This window comes from Crinia signifera, chromosome 7 (genome assembly GCF_055691185.1).
Source record: "Crinia signifera chromosome 7, ASM5569118v1, whole genome shotgun sequence".
Taxonomy (NCBI): domain Eukaryota; kingdom Metazoa; phylum Chordata; class Amphibia; order Anura; family Myobatrachidae; genus Crinia; species Crinia signifera.
Window position 1 is genome coordinate 155,228,353 of NC_139223.1, and position 20,884 is coordinate 155,249,236.

At 42.0% G+C, this 20,884-nt stretch overlaps 1 protein-coding gene across 2 annotated transcripts in view; it reads left to right on the plus strand.

The window, feature by feature from the left end:
* Positions 1-20,884, plus strand: part of RIF1 (replication timing regulatory factor 1) — a 51,617-nt gene that overhangs the window by 12,001 nt on the left and 18,732 nt on the right. The window contains exons 4-26 of one of the 2 annotated variants that reach the window (XM_083154034.1): positions 159-255; positions 1,075-1,205; positions 1,832-1,923; positions 2,025-2,214; positions 2,380-2,472; positions 2,557-2,695; positions 3,504-3,655; positions 4,234-4,342; positions 6,651-6,824; positions 6,916-7,026; positions 7,180-7,242; positions 7,367-7,467; positions 7,561-7,623; positions 9,660-9,733; positions 10,520-10,700; positions 13,194-13,301; positions 13,381-13,527; positions 13,708-13,807; positions 14,067-14,343; positions 16,215-16,254; positions 16,346-16,548; positions 16,685-16,784; positions 16,874-17,005. In XM_083154034.1, coding sequence (XP_083010160.1) covers positions 159-255; positions 1,075-1,205; positions 1,832-1,923; positions 2,025-2,214; positions 2,380-2,472; positions 2,557-2,695; positions 3,504-3,655; positions 4,234-4,342; positions 6,651-6,824; positions 6,916-7,026; positions 7,180-7,242; positions 7,367-7,467; positions 7,561-7,623; positions 9,660-9,733; positions 10,520-10,700; positions 13,194-13,301; positions 13,381-13,527; positions 13,708-13,807; positions 14,067-14,343; positions 16,215-16,254; positions 16,346-16,548; positions 16,685-16,784; positions 16,874-17,005 — 2,877 coding nt within the window. Of the gene's footprint in view, positions 1-158; positions 256-1,074; positions 1,206-1,831; positions 1,924-2,024; positions 2,215-2,379; positions 2,473-2,556; positions 2,696-3,503; positions 3,656-4,233; positions 4,343-6,650; positions 6,825-6,915; positions 7,027-7,179; positions 7,243-7,366; positions 7,468-7,560; positions 7,648-9,659; positions 9,734-10,519; positions 10,701-13,193; positions 13,302-13,380; positions 13,528-13,707; positions 13,808-14,066; positions 14,344-16,214; positions 16,255-16,345; positions 16,549-16,684; positions 16,785-16,873; positions 17,006-20,884 lie in introns of both variants that reach the window. The other variant, XM_083154033.1, reaches the window with a different exon arrangement.

Below are 20,884 nucleotides of genomic sequence, written 5' to 3' on the forward strand. Positions count from 1 at the left end.
CATATAATGTACAAAAATACAATTGGCGTATTTTCCCCTATGCCTTTAGTCTTCCGTAATGATTACTATACTGTTAATGCTCTACTTTACAAATCTATACAAAAGTGCAAGGTTTTTGTTTGGTTTCCCCCTACTCATACTAATCTTTATCTTTTTAGGTTCACATTTCACAGCAGAATTCTGATCTCAATAACGCAGCGCTTCAGATGTTGGGATTTTGTGTTTTTAACAGTAAAGTAGCATCTTCCATTTCAGGTAATTATAAGGGTGGTGTGGGTGAAATACAGTAGGTTTTTGGTCATAACTGATTTGTATTAAATAATTATTCCATTGATTGATTATATTACAAGTTATATCATCAACTTTACACCTGTAGAATGGACTACTACTATTATATGTAACGCCACCGTGTCTCTATAGCAGGGATGGAGAACCTTTGGTCCTGCAGTAGTTGTCGAGCAACACATCCCAGCATGCCCTGCTACAGTTTTACTATTTGGCCATTCTAGAAGTTGCAGGGCATGCTGGGGTGCATAGTTCAGCAAAGGCTGGAGGGTCATTGGATCCCCATTCTTGCTCTACATGGAATTCTTAATATTGATCTTAATCATCACAACACCCGGTGCACTTTACGGTGGGCCGAAAAGTGCTTGCACCTCCATAGGGGTGTGAACAAATTTAGGTGAATTCGGCCCTGCGAAGGCTGAGTTAATTCGGGTGCCATTTTCAGTGTGCAAACGGCACCCGAACGGCAACTCTCACCCTTCGGGGTTAATAGGATCAACCCCTATAGTCCTTAACCAAAATTAACAAATTACACATGGCGTGCACAGTCACGACCGCCCAGATACTGCGTATATTAAATGCTACCCATTGGTATCAACCTATAGCGATCTCTTTAACAACCCTTTAAACAAATACAAATTATTTTAATTTTTTAAATTCAACTCAAGTGGATATGTTTCATATTATTCCACATTTGTTAGACTATAGAAAGGTCTGTAATATACGGCCTGCCAAGTAAAGTTGTGGGTTTCTTAGATTTATTTACAATTTTTTTTGTCCCTTTTCTAGTATCTGAGGTAAATGAGCTGCTGACTGCACTAAACAGTATTGCTGTAAAAGCAACCGATAAGAACACATGCACTAGAGCACTTTGGGTGATTTCAAAACAAAACTTCTCTCCTGAAGAAGTTGGGAAGGCGGTGAGTTCTTCTAGAAGTAATGTTGTTTTTATTGTTTCTTACTGTAGAAGGCAATCTAATGTTAGTGTGCGTTTTCCATTTACAAAATCAGTGGGGTATTCATCCCAAGCAGTGACTGACATTACAGCCACAAGTGCTCTTCCTCAAAATGTTGCATGCAAACTGTTATGTTGCATGACTGCATCTGTATAAGGGAGGCCCATTGTTTGTCCGTTTCCAACTCAGACAAAAGCAGAAGGATTGGCGGACACAGGCCCCGTTTCTGACCATCGCAATCTGACTTTAAAAACCTCAGATTGAGGCAGGGAGGACGGCGCTGGGCACTGGGACCCACATTGCTCACCTGTGTCTGCGCCCCCTCCCTCACTGGCGGGCTGGGTCAGAGCAGACCTGCCTCCAGCGCTGGTCAAGTGAGCAGCAGCCAAATCCATAAAGTTGGATTTGGCCGCTAATTGAATAGCCCAAGTCGCATCCATTCAGACTTCAATTGAATATACCCCTAAGTGTCAATTATTATTATTGTGTTTTTTTTTAATTAAACATGTAACTTCTGCATAAAATACACATTAATGTACTGTGCAAGCAGTCAATGCACAATGTCAAGATGCTTATTCTCTAACTTTTAGGTACCGTCTATAATTTCTACATTAGAAAGTGTACTTAATAAAGATGTGCATTCACTTGTCATTGCATATGAAGCACTGAATGTTGTTATAAGGTAAGAAGAAAATCCTTTTCCCTTTATATAATGCTAGTAAAGGTAACCGAAAATGTAGTTTCAAATGTGATGCTTACTTTTGTTTGATTATGTACCAATAGGCTTTTGGAGCAGGCGCCCGCACAGATGACAGAAGAAGCTGTTCGATGGGCAAAATTAATTATCCCATTGGTGATCTACTCTGCACCCAAGGTTCGGCTAAGAGGAGCGACTGCTCTGGAAATCGGGCTACCTCTATTACTTCAAAAACAGCAGGAAGTGTCTGCTGTAACAGAACAGCTCATGTCATCTGTGAGTTTAACTTGAATATGTCTTATCCTTGAGCTTCTAATGGGACTGAGATACCTTGGGTTAATCATGAGTTAGACTTATTCCTACATTAGATACTCCACTGGAAGTAAAGAAATACAATTATTTTTTTTTTTTAACCATGCCATTTTGTTTTCACTCTTGCAGAAAATAATTGCAGAACTGCACAAACTTTTTACAAGTAAAAATGAGACCTATGTGTTGAAACTTTGGCCATTGTTTGTCAAGCTGCTTGGAAAGGTAACTTTGCCATGTTAGCTTTTTAATGTGTCTGTTTGTGGGTAGTTTTTGTTTCTTGCTGAAACTCTTTTCTCTTGTCTCAAGACATTACATCGAAGTGGCAGTTTCATTAACTCATTACTGCAGCTGGAAGAGTTGGGCTTTCGAAGTGCATCTCCGGCAATCAAGAAAATAGCTTTTATTGCTTGGAAAAGCCTTATTGATAACTTTGCACTAAATCCAGGTACGTCTAAATTTAAATTGCATAACTTGTTTAGTGTTCATTCTAGCACCCACTCCCTGGGGTGTTGCTGTCTGCTGTAGTGCTTCTAGCACAGTGAGATCTGTATATCGGCACTGATATGCAAACCAGACCTGTGCTAGAAACCCCACAGCAGACAGCCACACCCCAGGCAGGGAACAGGAACTGCATGGGTTTTCAAAGATGGCGGGTGCTAGAATGAACATTCTTGTTGATTTCATTAAAATTGTGGAAATACTGTTTGCTTCTTTCTTGGTTACATAATATACTGAACTAATGGCTTTAGTTTACATTTAGTAGTGATATTGGATCATTAAATTTAATTGAGTAAAAGTTGTCAAACCTCAAAAATGTAGATTTTTTTTTTTTTTTTTTATTTCTCCTTCATCCACTAGGTGTCACTGGAGCGTGGACAGTGGGGAATAGAAGGGGGGCGGGGTGGCATTTAACATTGTCATTACCCATCAAGGTGGGGATACAATAAAAATCGGGTCTGGGTGGGCATTTAACATTGAAATCGCGTCACATCGCATGCCATGATAATGGCATGCGATGCGATATTAAAATTGTACACTCATTCCGGGAAAAGCCTCAAATTGGGTCCATCCATACTTTAATTAGTGGTATGCGATGCGACGGGCGCCATGATAATACACAAGTACCACTTTCGGCAATACTAATCAATGTTTAAATTACTTGCCATACATGACATGTTAGAGCAATAGTTTTCTTTCACGATGTATGTTGTAGGTAGGCATCAAAATCCATCCTGTTCCATTCTTGTTGTCAGATATACTATGCAGTACCAAGAGACTAAAACTGCTTATGCAGCCATTAAGTTCTATCCACGTTAGAACAGAAGCCCTAGCTCTGACAAAAGTAGAAGTCTGGTGGTATCTTCTAATGCGTCTTGGATCTCAGCTGCCAGCACACTTCGAACAGGTAATGTTAAGCTTTCCTTCACAGAAGTTTGCTTTTTTTTTTGATTGCCCCAGAGATACTCTGGCTCTAAAGGCCCCCATACATTAGTCTGACTTGTCCTAAGGTGACACTTTAAGTTAATACTGCATCTTCTGCTCCAGAAATTACCCCCAAGATGTTGCACAGTTGATATTGACCCTTAATGGCAACTTTTGGACACTAAGGCCAATTTGACCGCCACTTTAACGTTTTTCAATCCACCCTACTCCTTTGGTACCTTGTTAAAGGGAGGCAACGTGGCTGCTCTTACCAGTTGCCCTTCAAAAGCGAAAAATGACTTGGCACGGTCATATACTGTAGGTATCTTATCCGGCTGCTTATAAACCTAGAGTTGTATAGTGAGGGTTTAGATTGTATTGTCTTCAATTTGGACTTTATTAACTACAAGTGACTATTAAAAGAATTCTAGCGCTAAACCTCAAGGTTTGTAGTATCTCCTCCCCAAAAAGTTAATACATACCTGTATATGTATGTGACTTAGAACCTCTGCTTTACCTAATATCCTTCATGATTTATCTTTGATTTTTCTGTATTTTCAGGTTTGCTTACCTTTGATTCAGAGTGCCTTATGTGTAGACTCTTCATGTCAATCCACTCCATTACGCGGCGCTAGTCCATGTCTGACTGCGTCTACTCCTTTGCAAAAAGGTACATACCTGGTGATTGGTTAGGGAGTCTGTTTTTCATTATGATGTTTTATTGTATTATATTCAGCTTTTACTGTACTAGCCAGATATATATTGCCCATATCAAGTTTTGTTGTGCTCAAAACATGTATGAAATGGTACTGACTTGAGCAAGTGAATTTAAATGAACATGGGCATTGTGTGTTCTCTTATATAATCCATTTATTTCTAGCTCCTAAAATGCAAAGAAACACCTTTTTAAAAAATAGAAGTGATTAAAACCAAAAATGTCACTGTTTATTGCTGACATGTGCCCATACCCAGTGAATGTTTCTGCTGGCACAGTAAGTGTGAAGAATTTTATCTCTGAGAAATTGCTAGCTCATTTTCCACTGTGACTGCATTCAACATACACACTCTGCCCTCCTTCCAGCTAAGGACCTGTGTGTAGTTCATGTATTGCTGTGGCCCTGTAGCACAGACCTTGGGTAGTAAGCTCCCTAACAGAATGGGCAGTAGTTGAATTGACTAGTCCAGGCATTCCCAACCACGGTCCTCAAGGCACACCAACAGTGCAGGTTTTAGTGATATCCAGGCTTCAGCACAGATGGTTTAATCAGTATCACTCAGGTACTAATTAAGTCACCTGTGCTCAAGCCTGGATATCACTAAAACCTGTACTGTTGGTGTGCCTTGAGGACCGTGGTTGGGAATGCCTGGCCTAGGAAGTTAGCGGTGTCACCGGTCTTGCTACAGACCTCAATCTCTTTATAGAGAGCAAGCGATGGGACCACCTGTAGGCAGTCTGTTTATTGTATGTGATTCTAGATCTTATTGTCTTTCTGGCTGAGCGTTTATCATATATGCCCCTTTATTGTGTTTACTCTGAGCGAAGGGCAAGGTGCCATTCCAAGGTGTGCGCTCCCGAAAAGGGGAAGTGGCTGCTCAGGGAGCAGATGTGGTTTTGTGAAGGGGCATTCCCAGCACTAATGGAGATGCTTGGCTGTCCCAAAGTCTCTCTAAGGGGAGGGGGAACATTTTGAAAACTGGGTGCTAAAACAGCCTATAGGAAGCACTACCTTCAGTCAGGCTACAAATTGGACTCTGAAGCTTTATCTCTGCCATAGGACAATTTATAGCATGAGTTATATTATGGAGCAGTTGTTTGTTCAGGAGGAGGAGGAACAGATAGACTAGTTCTTTGAACTGGATGCCTTAATAGCAGCTACTATATCCCACAGGCTCTTAAAGTTGGTCCTCAGGGCTCCACACAGTGCATGTTTTTTGCAGGTCTCACTGAATCAAGTGAAATTATTAGCTCCACCTGTGGAACTATTAAAATGCCAGTCGGTAATGAGTGCACCTGTCGGGTGAACTGTGTGAGGTCCTGAGGACTGTGGTGGTAATTTTGGTTCACTTTCTTAGATGGACAAAACCATGTGCACTGCAGGGGGGGCAGATGTAAAATGTGCAAAGAGAATTGGATTTGGGCGAGTTATTTTGTTTCTGTGCAGGGAAAATACTGACTGCTTTATTTTTACACTGCAATATAGATCTCACTTTGAAGTAAAACCCCACCCAAATCTAATTATCTCTGCACAAGTAACATTTGCCCCACCTGCAGTGCACATGGTTTTCGTCATCTAAGGAAATTGTCAGAGTGAACCAAAATAACCCCCTAAGTTTGTGAACCACTGCTCTATCCGTTCTACTCATTAAGGATGTGGGCCAATCTCTTCTGCTCTCTCCCTTTGCAGTTGCAAACAAGATTATCCCATGATCTTTATCCTCCCATTGAATTCTCTTGTTTTGTCCTGTGAGGGTTGGTTAAGATACTTCGAGCAAACTATAGTGGGGAGGGGGTTCCAAACTTTTTTCTATGACTTATTTTGCGCAAACTCCTGGCTGAAGACCTGTACCACAAAGTGTGAAAAGGAAATTATTTGAAATTGTTTTTTTTTTTTTTCTAGTGTGGTTTATTGGTTCACAAAATACTTTTTTTTTCTATGTAATTTCATAAATTTTTCTTCTGGAATATTGTTAGTGTGTATGTCCAATATGTTGATGCCCATAGTTGCTAGCAATGTCTCCCAATATGCCTTGCTTTATGGCTAACTGGGCAGTAACGCTGGCGACCTAGGGTTATGTAAATGAAGGGTGCAGCAATGTGTCTACATTTTATAGTGTTTCCAGAATAGAATAGGTGGCCTAGACATATCTAAAGAGGACATGTTTGGAGTACCTTGCATTACGTTACTCCACCTGATTGATTGATGCGTATTACTAGTTGGCAATGTTCTTTAACTCTCAAACTGTATTTTACCATATAGGAACAATGCCCTTTGGCAGTCCAACTACTCCCAAAATAAACTTGAACTCCAGCCTTTTGGCAACAGTTGCTTTTCCATCCGTCCATCTCCTGGGTGTGGAGATGATGCTTCATTTCCTGCTCGGTCCTGAGGTTGTATCGTTTGCCAGTAAGCACAAGCTTGTGCTTAGTTTAGGTATGTGGAATCCTTTTCTCATTTATCAGTGTATTTAGAATACATCTATTTCTTTAGTAAATGGGAAATGACAGACTGTATTTTCTCACAGAGCCTCTCCAGCATCCTCTGATCAGCAGTTCCTCTTTCTTCTGTAAGCATGCCGGCTCCCTGCTAAATGCTATACAGGATGGTTTTATTATCATAGGAAACGATGCCTCTGGTAAGTTCTGTTCTGTTGGTATGTCCCCATTTTATACGCACCTTCTCTTCATAACACATTAGCAGTAACTCATTTTAGTTGTGTGGTTTTTTTTTTTTTTTTTTATGATTTTAGAGGTTAACTTTCCACTTTTGTTTCCTCTTACATCTCCAGGTGCTGTGCTTCATGCTGTATGGAAAGATATGATTGAGTTTTCCAAGGCAGCTATGGATACAGGTAAGCATAGTATAAAGCTGTGTGTGTGGTGTTTGTTCTCAAAAATAATCTCAAACTGACATCCTACTGTGTAGCCGTGTCAGATGTTGGCGGGAAACTTCAGTATGCTCTTAATGTTTATTAGGTAGCAAGAAGGAACGTCAAGGCTCCGAATTACTGACTTATCTGCTGCAGACATTGAAAAACATTATCACATCAGATGCTCTTCAGGTAGAGAAGTGTGTGGTAAGTGCAGAGAAGTTCTAATCTGTAATAGTCATTTACAAACCTCTTTCAAGTGTTTGTTTCTATTTTTAAATGTGGTATTTTCTTTTCTAGAGCCTGCTTGAATGCACCGTAAAGGGACTTCCCCAAAAAGTGCTTGGATCAGCAGCTTATCAGGTGGCAAATATGGATCTTCTTAATGTAAGAAATAGTATTAGCTTTTTGCCACTACGGTGTTGAGCTATTTAGCTTACTACTTGTTAAAGGACCACCAATCCTAAAACACACTTACCTAAAGGACCCCTTAGTCCAACTTGTCCTAAGGACAAGTCGGACCAGTTTGCCCTTGAGAGATCCCCGGGAGGCTCACTTACGATTTGGCACTTGATGTGCCAAATTAGACATGCAATAAATCGCATGCGATTTATTGCATGTATATTCCCAGGGACCTGGCATGGGGTGGGCAGCAGGGTCCCTGCGGCGCTTGGCAGCAGGGTGCATGCAGCGGCTGGAAACTAAGCGCTATTTGCCGGGCGGTGGCGTGGGAAGTGCTGCTGAATTTGAAAAGACTGGCCGGACTCTGAATCTCAGCCAATCAGCGTCTGGCCAGTCTTTTCAAATTCAACAGCGCTTCCCTTGCCGCCTCCCGGAAAATAGCGCTACTTGGTTCCGTGCTGCCCGGACACCGCTTTCCAGCCACTGCTGCTGCACATAGGTGATGCTTCACCGCTGTCACACACCGACGGATCGGACCAACACATCATGGAGGCTAAAAGCACGTTATGTGTCGCTGGTGGGTCCGATCCGACAGATTGAACCCGCAGTAGGTTCAATCGGTAGGGTCCGACCCGATGCGCACAGGACCGTGGGCCAATTTCTCATCCGTATTCATCTGGATCTGGCGAAATCATCCCTAATCGGACAAGTGTATGGGAACCTTTTTAGACTTCTAGGGGCAGATGTAATAGCTTGCAGTTTTGGGACAGGTTGCAAATGTAATCGGTTGCGATTGTTAAAATCGCACAACAAACCTTACCAGAAATTGTCAGAATAATAGCCTGAGTTTAGGCAACAGAGTTTGATAGAACCATGTAGATCAGAGTTAAATCTTTTTGCGGTCTTAAAAAGTGTTCAAATAGTTGTTAGCTATGTAAAAAGACTCCCCCTCTAAGCCTAAACTACCCGTGGCTCTCAGTGCTGGTCCTGGTTAAAAATTACTGGGGTCTCCCGTGTGTTATTTTTTTTTATTTTTTTTTGAGGGAATAAGGCTCCTCCACCCAACCCAAAAAATAGTAATCATTTGGTGCCCAGACTCTCGCCTCTCCAGGCTATACACAGTGAGGTTAGATGTATGTTTGGCTGGTGCTTTATTCTCCACTTCATTGAGGAACAAGATTTAAAGTGAGAACGTAAATCTTTTTCCTCATACATCTTTGCTACAGTTGCACCAAACTGCCCGACTTAGCATGTCGTGTGAATATCTTCTAGCATTGTCATGTTGCTCCTATTTTTTGAACATGAAGCATAGATGCGATGCAATGGGCACACACTGATTAATTTGCTATATTACACTGGTTGATCTGTATACAAAATGCTAAATTGTAGCTGCTGCAGCCTTTTTCTGTTCTGCTCTGTATAGTCTGTCATACACAAAATGCAAGTGTCAAATTAATCCATGCAATTGTGTCATTGCGTTGTGACAGACACATTTTCTTCAAAAAGAGATGCGATATGTTAGAATTGCCCAGGAACCGACGTCTTACTGACACCGGGCATCTCCAAAGGCATGGTATATTGACGCTAGATGTGTGATGACTGTAGTACCATCATTGTGCCCGCAGTTGTAGAGTTGAGCTTCCACTTGGAATGTTTTCAAGGAGGAGAAAACCCACAGACCAGACACCACATCCAAACTGTACACGACCCACATACGTTAAATGTGCTGGGATGGTCCTCTACAGACAGTGTATTCCAGAACAGTGGGTCTTATCTATCGCATTGACTGCCTTATTGCATGTCTGTTTATCAAGTACATAAGTCATGTTCTAGGTTTGGTGGTCTTTTAATGCACAGCAGACTTGATCATAACCTGTGCGCAAACTGTGGCTAATTTTGAGGGTTTTAGTCTCTCCATTTATATTTATAATTTATTTTTTATTTTAAAATTATTATTTTTTTACCCCTGTTTATATATTTAATCTATTTTCTTCTAGGGAACACCAGCTTTATTTCTAATTCAGCTTCATTTTCACCCTGGACTTTTTGAACAAGGCTTTACTGAAGAAAGGTATGCACCTCCGTTTTCTTCTGTATTGTCCACTAGTTTATAGAGAATGTCTTCTCTGCTAGTGTTATGTCCAGCTCACTATGATCGCCCTAATGTGATCCATATTATTTATTAACAGTTTCTTATATAGCGCACACATATTCCGCAGCGCTTTACAGAGAATATTTGAACATTCACATCAGTCCCTGCCTCAGTGGTTCCCAAACAGTGTGCCTAGGCACCCCGGGGTGCCTCAGGACACTTGCAGGGGTGCCTTGGGTGGGTGGACAAAGATCAATTCATATTATTTATGGTCAATGTACCAGGCAAAACCAGTGCTTGTGGCTGCCAATCATAATATATGTGGACAAACAGAAGTAAATCCTTTTTTTTTTCTGAATTTCTTGATAAGAAGCATTTGGCCTAGGGGTGCCTTGAAAATATTTTGATGCTCTAGGGTGCCATGATTCAAAAAACTTTGGGAACCACTGTCCTAAGCATTGATTTTTATTTTTTTATTTTTCCAGCTCAATTGTATCATTACTCTCCCGAATTCTAGTAGAATCTGCACCTTTTTTGATAAAAAAATATTTTTTTTTTTTTTTTTTTTTTTTTAATCTTTTGAAACTTCAAAGATTTCTGATTTAGTTACAAAAACTAAACTTTTTTTTTTTTTAAATTGCATAGCTCTGTGCACCACCAACAAAACAAACCTAAAAAACTTTTGTATTTGTATGTCCACTCCATTCTGTTGAAACGGTTTGTAGAGAGGGGTTTTTAGCTAACACCATTCTTTGCAATTTACAGATTCTTCATAAACTTTGAAACTCTGGTCAGCTACGTCTTCTCGGGTACTGCCTCTCCTTTGGCATTTAGTGAGTCTGTTCTGAATGAGTTGAACAAAGGTGCCAATCTGCTAAAGAATAAGGAACTACTTTGGCGTATGTGGAGTATTCTGATCAATCCTCTGACAGAAAGGGTCAATCAGGTACCTACCTCTGCAAAAATTCTTGCTTTTTACGTTTTGCTTATTTTCTAGTACATTCGCTGAAATTTAGTGTAAAGTAATATTTTATTTTTTTTTAATATGGGTTGTATCTTTTTTTTGTTTGGACAGCATAAATTTGTGTCGTATGTCTTGCGAGCAAGTAGAATGTCAACTAATGTTTGGCCTAACTTATACAATTTTTCTGCCATTATGCTTGTGATGCTGTAGTCTGGAGGTCTGTTAATGAAGGCGTGGTAGTGCCAAGTTATTTGTGGTAGCTTCCAGTCAGTCTTGATCATACTTAAACAGGCTTATTCGAGGGATGTTACTATTGCTACAGGTCTTTCATCACTGGAGTTTTTTGCTACAAAAGCCTCATGGACTGTCTCTTTTTTTACTCAGCTTTGGGAAAGGTCACTCCCCCTCTAAAGGACGATCTACAACAGCATAGCTTTTTTTCTTTTCCATTATATGCAGTTTGTGAACTTGCCTGCCCTGGTGTATGTTCAGTTTCCTGCACAATCTCTGATCATTATCGACCGTTCTCATCCTGTAGGCCAGGCATTCCCAACCACGGTCCTCAAGGCACACCAACATTGCAAGATATCCAGGCTTCAGCACAGATGGTGTAATCAGAATCACTAAGGTACTAATTAAGTCACCTGTGCTCAAGCCTGGATATCACTAAAACCTGCACTGTTAGTGTGCCTTGAGGACCGTGGTTGGGAATGCCTGCTGTAGGCATTGAACCGATAACTTTGTGTCCCCAGGCTTCTCATGTAGTGTCTCCACTCCATTATCCTAGCCATTGGACTAGGGGATTTTATGGCATCACTGGACACCCTTGATGCCTATTTGAACACCCCAGTCACAGCCACTCACCATTACTTCCTCGGGTTTTTCATTTGCTTCTAATTTCTAACTTGTAGTTGCTTGGTCGGCAGATATTTTATCACCCCACATTCATGTTGCAGATCCTGACTGAAACCGCTGAAGTGTCCTGATGATCTCTACAATTCTCCATGGGGTAGATTACTGGGAAGCATTTCATTCTGTTGGCACACAGTACATTTGAGGCAGTAGAGCTTGCATCTGGTGATTTTGTGATGGGGTATCTAAGAGCTTTTATCAGCCATCGGTCTTTCTTTAACTGCTTCTCAGCTAGATTTGAGGTTTCCCAGTGTAAACGTTAAACTACCAATTTCTGGGCATTTTGGTTGGACAAGGTTACAGTTGTGGGTTAGACCACTTCTGTAGTATGTTATTGGTTGGGGTGGTTATCTTCCAAGTTTAGCCTTCCATGCCCTCTTTATGTTTTTCATGTTGACCTAGGTTGCTTGCTTCATCTTAATCTGTCAGGTACTTGGTCTCTGCCTTTTTGTTGTCTTAAATGGGAGCTGGCTTTGCTGTCTGGTGTGACACTTCTCTCAGGTAGCGGTCTTATCTAGACAATTTCTAGCCTGCAGAAGGCACCTCTTGGGCCCCTAGTCATTGGTGAGTGACAGTGCTTGTACAAGAGTGGGATTTCAGTTTACTTCATGCTCTGGGAAGTATCCTTCAAATTCTTGGCATGTCCGTTCTCGTTACAAGTGTACTCTCAATATTCTTGATGACCTGAACTTACTGGGTACAGCAGAAACAGATGGCTGCTAAACACCCCCAATACACAGATTCCAGCTTTTCCTCCTTCCCTCCCTGGCAGGTCCCAATGGCAGAAGGCCACTTTCAATATCATTTTTGGTGCTGTTTTATTTCAAATTACGGAACGAAATATGCTGCGCCTCTGAAGAAAGCATGGTTGCTTTGGGGGGCAAGCCTGCTGCGATTACCTTTGCGTCGACAGATGCTGGGAAGCGGAGGCAAAGCGCAAGAGTGGATGTGCCGCTGTGCTCAACTCGTGCTTTGGCTCCGCCTCCCCAGCACCTGACGTCACAAGGAAATCCTGGCCTGCTGCCCACATAATGTACTATAGCTTACCTCAGTGGCGCCACATCTTGGGACTACTGTAAACGCGATGACTGCTCAGCCAGCTGGGTGGCAGCAGGCCAGGTCGGATAATTTTGCGGGCTGGATGTTGCCCACCCCTGCACTAGAGGATCGTAGAAACAAATTTGGAGATTATGACAATTTGTTATGCCAAATACTGAATCCTTCAGTGTGTACCCACTACATCGCTAGTGATGGGTGCTACTGTGGCTTGCTAGCGATATCCCCTGCCTGTACATACAGCTCAAACTGGGGGTGTCGTTCGCTAGTGATCTAATGCTGCATGGTCCCATGCTGTGTATGCACTTGCCAATGCGGAGTCCCATCGCTAACCAGGTCGTGCTGGGTACAAATGATCTAGTGTGTACCCAGCATTAGTTTCAGATTGTTTAACTGTTAAATCCATGCTAACAATGCCATGCCTCCAGAGTGGCAGTGACCCCACCCAGATGGAGTACAAGAAATGGGTTTTACAGCGAGTACACAAATCCTATTTCTATGTTTCAGACTAATGAAGTAAACCAAGGAGATGCCCTGGAACACAACTTCAGTGCTATACACAGTGCTTTAATGCTGCCTATAAATCACATCTTCCCCATTACAGAGTTTCCACAGGTAAGTGGCGTGGTCATACATGTCTTAGCACGCTTGCGTACATTTGCATTTATTAAGTTTGCGTTCCTCACTGTTTCAGCCCACTATGAAGACATTGATGCGCACATGGTCAGAACTGTATAAGGCCTTTGCTCGCTGTGCCGCATTGGTTACCACAACTGATGAAAATGTATGTTGTGAGGAACTCTGCTCCCGTATACTTTCTGGACTTGGGAATCATCCCTTGGTGAGTAGGATTTGTATTTTTCTGCTTCTATTTTAGGGTAAGTTTCTCCAGCATATATATATATATATATATATATATATATATATATATATATATATATATATATATATATATATATATATATATATATATATATATATATTATTAAAGAATAACTTTTTTACATTTATTTTTTTATAGGGGCTAAATCTGTTGGAAAGAATTGTTCAAGTCGTCACAGTAATTGTGGAACGTATCAACTTCTCCCCATATAGTACAAAATTTCAACCAAAAACAAAAGGTAACGAGGAGTTCACTTAAGTGATTTAACTGCAACCTCTTGAGTAAGCATTTTCTGTGACTTGTTTAGCTGCACTTCATCCATCCTATGGGGAACGCTATACAGTGGGTACAGAGCCTTAAATACACATACTCCACCTTATTCCTTTTTGCATTGGTAGAAAACAATTGGTTTCAGGCAACAGTCGGGTTTTCTTTTCATAGAATAAAAGCGCTGTAAGATTGCATGCTTATTAACTATAACCCTTGTGTACTTCCAGCTCCACACACTCCTACAGATTGGGCTAAGAAGAAGAAAGGTCCCTTGGGAAATCTGAATTCTTTTCTGAAGCTATATGTGAGATTAATTGAAGACTTTCACATTTTGTTCACCGATCAGAGTCAAGTAGAAGCCAACGCTTCAACGCTGACTGCCATAGGCTCCTGCATCATAAGCGTTTTATCTACCTGTATCAGCCATATCAGTTTACCTTCAATCCTTAGGACTGTCTTTACGCTGCTTACAAAGCCTGTATCTGTGTTCTACACTAAAACAAAGTGAGTAATGGGGAGCAATATATTTAATATATTTTATATTTATTTTCAGATGTAGCCCCTGCCATCCTTGGCCGGGGCTCGCCAGACCTTCCCTGCTGGCAAGCGCCGGTGGACAGGGGCTACACTGAACTGGGACGTGCGTGCATCTCACACGCACGCGCGTCCCAGTCTGTCTCCTCTTCAGGGAGGCGGGCAGGATTAGGGGGTGGCGAGGGATACCTGCGGCGGGGCCAGGAGGCAGGCTCAGTTTCCAGGGGGCGCGCGAGGGTCTCGTGTGCACGCGCGCGTCCCCTGGTAGGGGATGGCGTGGTTGCCAGCCCCTGCAAAGATGGGCTAAGCTCCATCTGTAAGCATATACATCCAAAGTGACCATTAAGGTTTTTTTAGTTTTGTAATTTACAGTTTTTATTGGTTAAAACTTTTTTTACATGAATGTTTAAATGAAAACAAGTTGAATCCTGCTTCTTTATATTAATACTGTGAAGCATTGCTCTGTATTAGAAACCTTGATCAACCATGTTTTTTATTGCTTTGTAATCCTAACAATCCAAGTTATTAGGCTATGATTTTATATTTGACATCTAGTCCTTCCTATTACATGTGAATATTTCCCAATACCAGAGTCCTCCCTTTTTTCTTTGACTTTAAATGTGACTATAGGGGGTTATTCAATGTGTGCCAGTATTTCTGACCGTTATAAATCTCAGTACATACCTACGCAACGAGGCCATTTTCGGCTGCCTTTTTGCCCATGCGGATTTGAAAGTCGAATTCGCATTGTCAAAAATGGCCGTTAAATTGACGAATCTGCTTCCGTTTTGGTACATTAAGAACATCTTCGACACATTTTGATTACCCCCATAGAGTGTGTGGAGGGATTAAACATGAAACCTACAAATTTCAATGAATGAAATTTAAAAGAAGTTAATGTTAAGCATTTCATTAATTTACTTCTAATTATATAAATCGGAATAGTAATACAATATGGAAAGTGTATACAGTAAATATTGGTACTTGACATGCCACTGGCATTAAACATTTCTTTGTGAGAAGTCACCAGATAGTGGGGGGGAGTGAATTGTTTAACCATCCAACGTTATGTAACCTCAACACAGAAGGCCAAGGCTTATCAGGGAGGACAATGATTTAATGTAGTCCCACTTCTCCAAGTAAAAATCCAGGCATTGGTGGAGGGCACCAAAATAGGTACTTGTGTAGTTTCACGGCGCCGTGCGTCTGTGTCCAGCTGCGGGGCTGTAAACTTCCTGCCAACATGGATAGTTCATACCCCCACTATCCACGTTGGCATGGAGTTGATTTTAGATAGCGTGGATGAGCCACCGAGCCCGTAGTGTGGGCGAGCGCAGCAAGCCCCACAAGAGGACACAGACGCACGGCGCCATGCTGGCGCCGTGAAAGTACACAAGTACCCCAAAATAGTACATTTGGGTTTTGAAATAAAGTTTTTATTCTTTGCTCCATAGGAGACACTGGCTGACGCTGGGTCTAGGGTTGGAGGTTGACCTGGCACCAAGCTGGTTAAACCATTAGCCTCCGGCCAGCCCAGTAGCCTCTTCACTTGCCTACCACCCTAGGCAGGCAGTTTCTTGTTTTTATGCTTTTAGCATTTCTAGATTACTTCTATTCCTATAGGGAACGGTGATCTTAAGAATAATGCTGAACTCGTTAAAAGTTGATGTTTCCACTCTGGTAGTTTAAAAGAGGATTTAAGCTCTGTACACCTAAAATAAAATGACAAGTTAGGCATGAGAAAATCCTTTTTGCTGAAAGTTATTGCTTTGTAATGATTGATTAATCTACTAGTTTGTCAATCTGTTTATACTTTATCTGAAATCCTTTCTCACCAACAGGTCGAACTCTCCTAAAGTGTTCGGTAGTCTTGGCAGTAAGGTGAGGTTTTCTTTTATGGTCCAATCTCTTCATTTGTTATGTAGCAACAAAAAAATGATCTGGGTGTTTTTTTGTCTTTTCTTCCATCTAGTTGGATAAACTGCTTGGTGAAGTTCTCCAATGTCTTGGCTCTCGATATACCGGTCCTTATGACGATGACTTGCTTGAAGCTGTTTCACCACTGCTCTGTGCCATATTCTTGCATAAGAATAAGACTTTCAGGAATCAAGCTGCACAGTTCTGGAATGGGTCCTTTGCTAAGGCTGCGGTGTTGGTCTATCCTGAGGATCTGAAGTAGGCATTTGTATTTTATTTAAAAAAAAAAAAAAACGCGCACACACGTTACATCTCAAAAAAACTCCACTGTCCCAACACTTCATTGATATATACAAAGATCTATTTTCAACTGTAACATTTCATTTTTTTATAGACCAGTATTAAGTCAAGTAAAGGCAAAAACCCCACTCCTCTTACCTGGCTTTACCTACTCAAGTGCCGCAGAAGAATCAAGCGGCCCATATTATGATAATGTAAGCTTATTTTATTTTTAACCTAAGTTTCAGTCAAACTACTTTTAAATACATCTGAAATACAACTGTGCATCTGATTTCTGTCTTAGTTGGACAATTCCCAAATAGGGACAAAGGTCAGTGGAATAGAAGTGAAGTCCACTGGGAAACGAGAATCCTTACTGGTCCGTGCTGATGAGCTGAAAGAGAAGGGCACCCCTACTAAATCTCCAATGGCCAAGGTAAGATATATTCTATCTGGTGGTTTATGCCTTGTAAATGTAGGAAAGCATAACAAAGATCGACTGTAAATAAACATTGTCATATCATTTGAAGACTGGGTTTTGTAGAATGTGAATATTTTTATTTTACTATCTCGTTAGCTATTGATAAATGAAAATTGCTCTTGATTGAGTTGCCCCGAGATTAGATTAGAGGGTGATCAAAAGTATGTTCACTGTTTCTCTGGCATTGGCTTCTTACAAAAGCTTCTCCCAGTTGCACTGGCTTGTCTCAATCCCCCACTCCCTAACTTTTCAAATGCAAGCAAAAGTATCTATATAGTAAGTTGAAGAGTGTGTGTGTGCGCGTGTCTGTCACATTGCGGAGACACTGTGGCGCTCAGAGCCGACATTCAGCAACAAGGTTCCTCTGGACCGGTTGGTTTGCACCTCAAAGCTGGTTTTGGAAAATTTCACTTAGAAATTTGAAACACCAAGGTTCAATTTGACTTGATTGAGTTGAAGAAAATATTGATGATCTGGGAAACAGGTGACGAATGAACAACACTACACCTGATTTCTTTGTTATCATTGAGTATGAATGCAAATACATTCTAACATTATGGTGTAGGCCAGGCATGTCCAACGTTGGCCCTCCAGATGTTGTGAAACTACACATTCCAGCATGCTTTGTAATAGTTTTAGCATTCCCTAATAGCAAAACTTTGGCAAAGCATGCTGGGATGTGTAGTTTCACAACATCTGGAGGGCCAACGTTGGACATGCCTGGTGTAGGCTGTAAAATAATGATGAATCATTGGGGATATACATATACCTGTTGGAGGATCATACCAGTTACGTGCCCTGCCTTTCAGGGTGTTCTACAGCACTGAGGTTGTTCACGAAGGTTATGGCAGAGATGATGCGCCTGCAGGGGATCAACATCATCCCATACGTGTCGGATCTTCTAAAAGCGGATTACAGGGAACAGCTGTTAGCCAGCATTTCTCGGACCACTCAGCTGTTGTCCCAACATTGGCTTGGTTGGCTTTTAAATGATCAGAAGTCTCACCTGCTGCCTACCCAAAAACTTCTTCTTTCTTGGGAGGATTCTGTACACAGTGGCCCAGAGGATCTTCCTTCCGCCAGAAAAGGCAAAACGGCCATTCAGGAATTAGTCAGGGAGGTACTGACTTCGAACCCAGGCCTCAGTACATCTTTGTATTTGCCTGTTGGGAAAGTTAGTGGCGTCCTATGAGGCCATCCAACATGGGTGTTTCCATGCCAGGAGTTTTCAATTGGAACTCCTGTGCAAATTGTCCGGCTCCCACCTACACATGCATTGATTGATAGGTACGGCTCTCTCCTCAGGTAAGAGTTTCTCTGGTGTGGTGGCTTCAGTAGTCTCACCTGTTTGAGGGATGACTGTCTGGGAACCAAATTGGGTCCTTTTAATGGTGGATGCGAGAATAAGAGGCTTGGGAGTTGTAACCCAAGGGGTACAGTTTCAGGGCAGGTGATCAAGCCAGAAGTCTCTGCTTCCAATCAACATTCTGGAACTTTGGGATATTTACGAGGCTCTGATTCAGGTGCAGTCCGACAACGTTACGGCTGTAGCGTATGTCAATCGTCAAGGAGGGACAAAAAGGAGGGCCTGCATGCGGGAGGTCTCCAAAATCCTCTGGGCAGAAAAGGGCCATATTGCCATTTTAATTTCGGGGCGTGTAAAACTGGGAGACAGACTCAGTCGATACGACCTACACCCAGGGGAGTGAAGTCTTCACCCACAGGTGTTCCAGCTGATCATGGACCAGTGGGGTTGTCCAAACCTACATCTGATGGCGTCCCGCCATCAGTTCCAGAATGTTGACCAATTTGGTTCCCAGAAACTGCAGCTTTACTGTGCCAGGATTAGGGACCCTCAGGCGGTGGTGGATGCACTGTCGATGCCTTGGTCATACCAGCTGGTATACTTTTTCCCTTCAATTCTGTCGCTGTCCCGAGTACTCTGCAAGATCAGGAGGGAGAGGGTGCAAGCAATTCTGATTGCCTCGGACTAGCCACAGCCATATCTGTGGACGAACCTTGGCCTCTTTCGGTGAGAAGGGTCGGCTCCTCCGGTTTCTGCAGGCTGGAGTGGATATAGGGCTGTGTTTGGGCTCCATTAAGGTGCAGATATCCGCCTTCTCCACCTTCTTTCAGAAGAAGTTGGCTCTCTTACTGGAGTTTCAGATGATTATACAAGGTGTTCTTCACATCCAGCCTCCTTTCGTACCGCCCACTGCTCTGTGGGACCTGTCCGTGGTATTTACTTTTTTTTTTGCAGTCCTCCTGGTTTGAGCCGTTGAACTCCATTGACGATAAGTTCTTTTATATGGAAAGTGGTCATGCCTTGGCCTTGGCTAGACTGGTCTCCAAATAGGGTGACTTACATGACAGCCCCCAATTAACAGTTTTTCAAGGACAGAGCGGAGTTCATGACTCTACTGCAGTTTTTTGCTGAAGATCGTTTCGGCGGTTAAAAAAAATAAAATACATTGGCCCTTAACATGAAAAGAAGAGACCAGTAAATAACATTTGAACTGATGGTGACTGTAAACTTGTTTGGGTATCTCTAGATGTGGGGGCACACTTGAGAACAGCTCAAGGCACACTAGTGTGCCACGGCACACTGGTTGAAAAACACTGCTTTAGAGATTTATCTTAAAAGTACAGCTGGGACTAGGAAGACTGACTCCTTTTTTGTGTTTTGTATGATGCTCACAAAAATGGTTGTCCTGCTTCAAAGCAGTCAATTGCTCACTGGATACGATTGACTGTTCAGAAAGCTTATTCTTCAGCGGTTTTGCCTGTTTTGAATTCTGTAAAGGCCCACTTAACTTGATTTGTGGGTTCCTCCTGGGCGGTTGTGAGTCTCCGTTATACAACTTTGCTGAGCTGCTACTTGTTTTGGCAAGAACACAATTGTTCTACAGGTTTGATACCATGGCTGAAGATGATACCAAAGTTGGGCAGGTAGTGCTGCAACAGTCTCACCACGTTCCTGCCCTTCCTGGAAGCTTTGGGACATCCCCATAGTACTAAGTGAATCCCCATTATCCCTTTATGGATGATTGAGAAAATAGAATTTTATTTACCTAAAGGTAAATCCTATTCTCTGAGTCCATGAGGGATACCGGGCGTCCTCCTCAGTGGTTTGCTATTCTGCAGGTGTAGTTGAAATTTGTCTTGCAAGTTATTTCAACAGTTTGTTTTCCGTTATGAATGGTGTGCTGGTTTGTCTCACCACTTGTATCTTAGGTTTTCTTCTCTCAACTATGTCTTCCACCTTTGGGTACAGTTTTACCTAGACTGAGTTGCTGGAGGGGGGCATAGAAGGGAGCCAGCACACCCTGTTTGAAGTTTTATGTGCACAGGCTGCTTTTGAACCCCATCTATATCCAAGTGACCCCAGCATCCCTTATGGACTCCGAGAATTGGATTTACCGGTAGTTATATAAAACCTTATTTTTTTTTTTTAACAGGGTTCATAAGATGTATTTCAAATAATATTGCTTTTTAGCGTTTTGGGTACAGTGGAATGTCTGTCTCTATCTTTTTTGGTTTGGGACAACATGGCCAAACTTGTGTAGATTGTGCTGTAGGGTGCGGACACATTAAATAAAACTTTTGGAGTAAATGTTTCACAATAAACATCCCCTTCTCTCAGACAATTGAACTTCAGCTTTTCTCCTTCATCCACCAGGTGGCACTGGAGATCTACAGTGGGGAATAGAGGGCGACCACTAGGAGCTTGGGCACTATAAAAAAATTACACAGAGTGGCTAGCTCCTCCCCTCTACTTCCCCCTACCCGGCAGTCTTAGAATGTGCCCGGGGAGCTGGGTGCAACAGTTTGCCC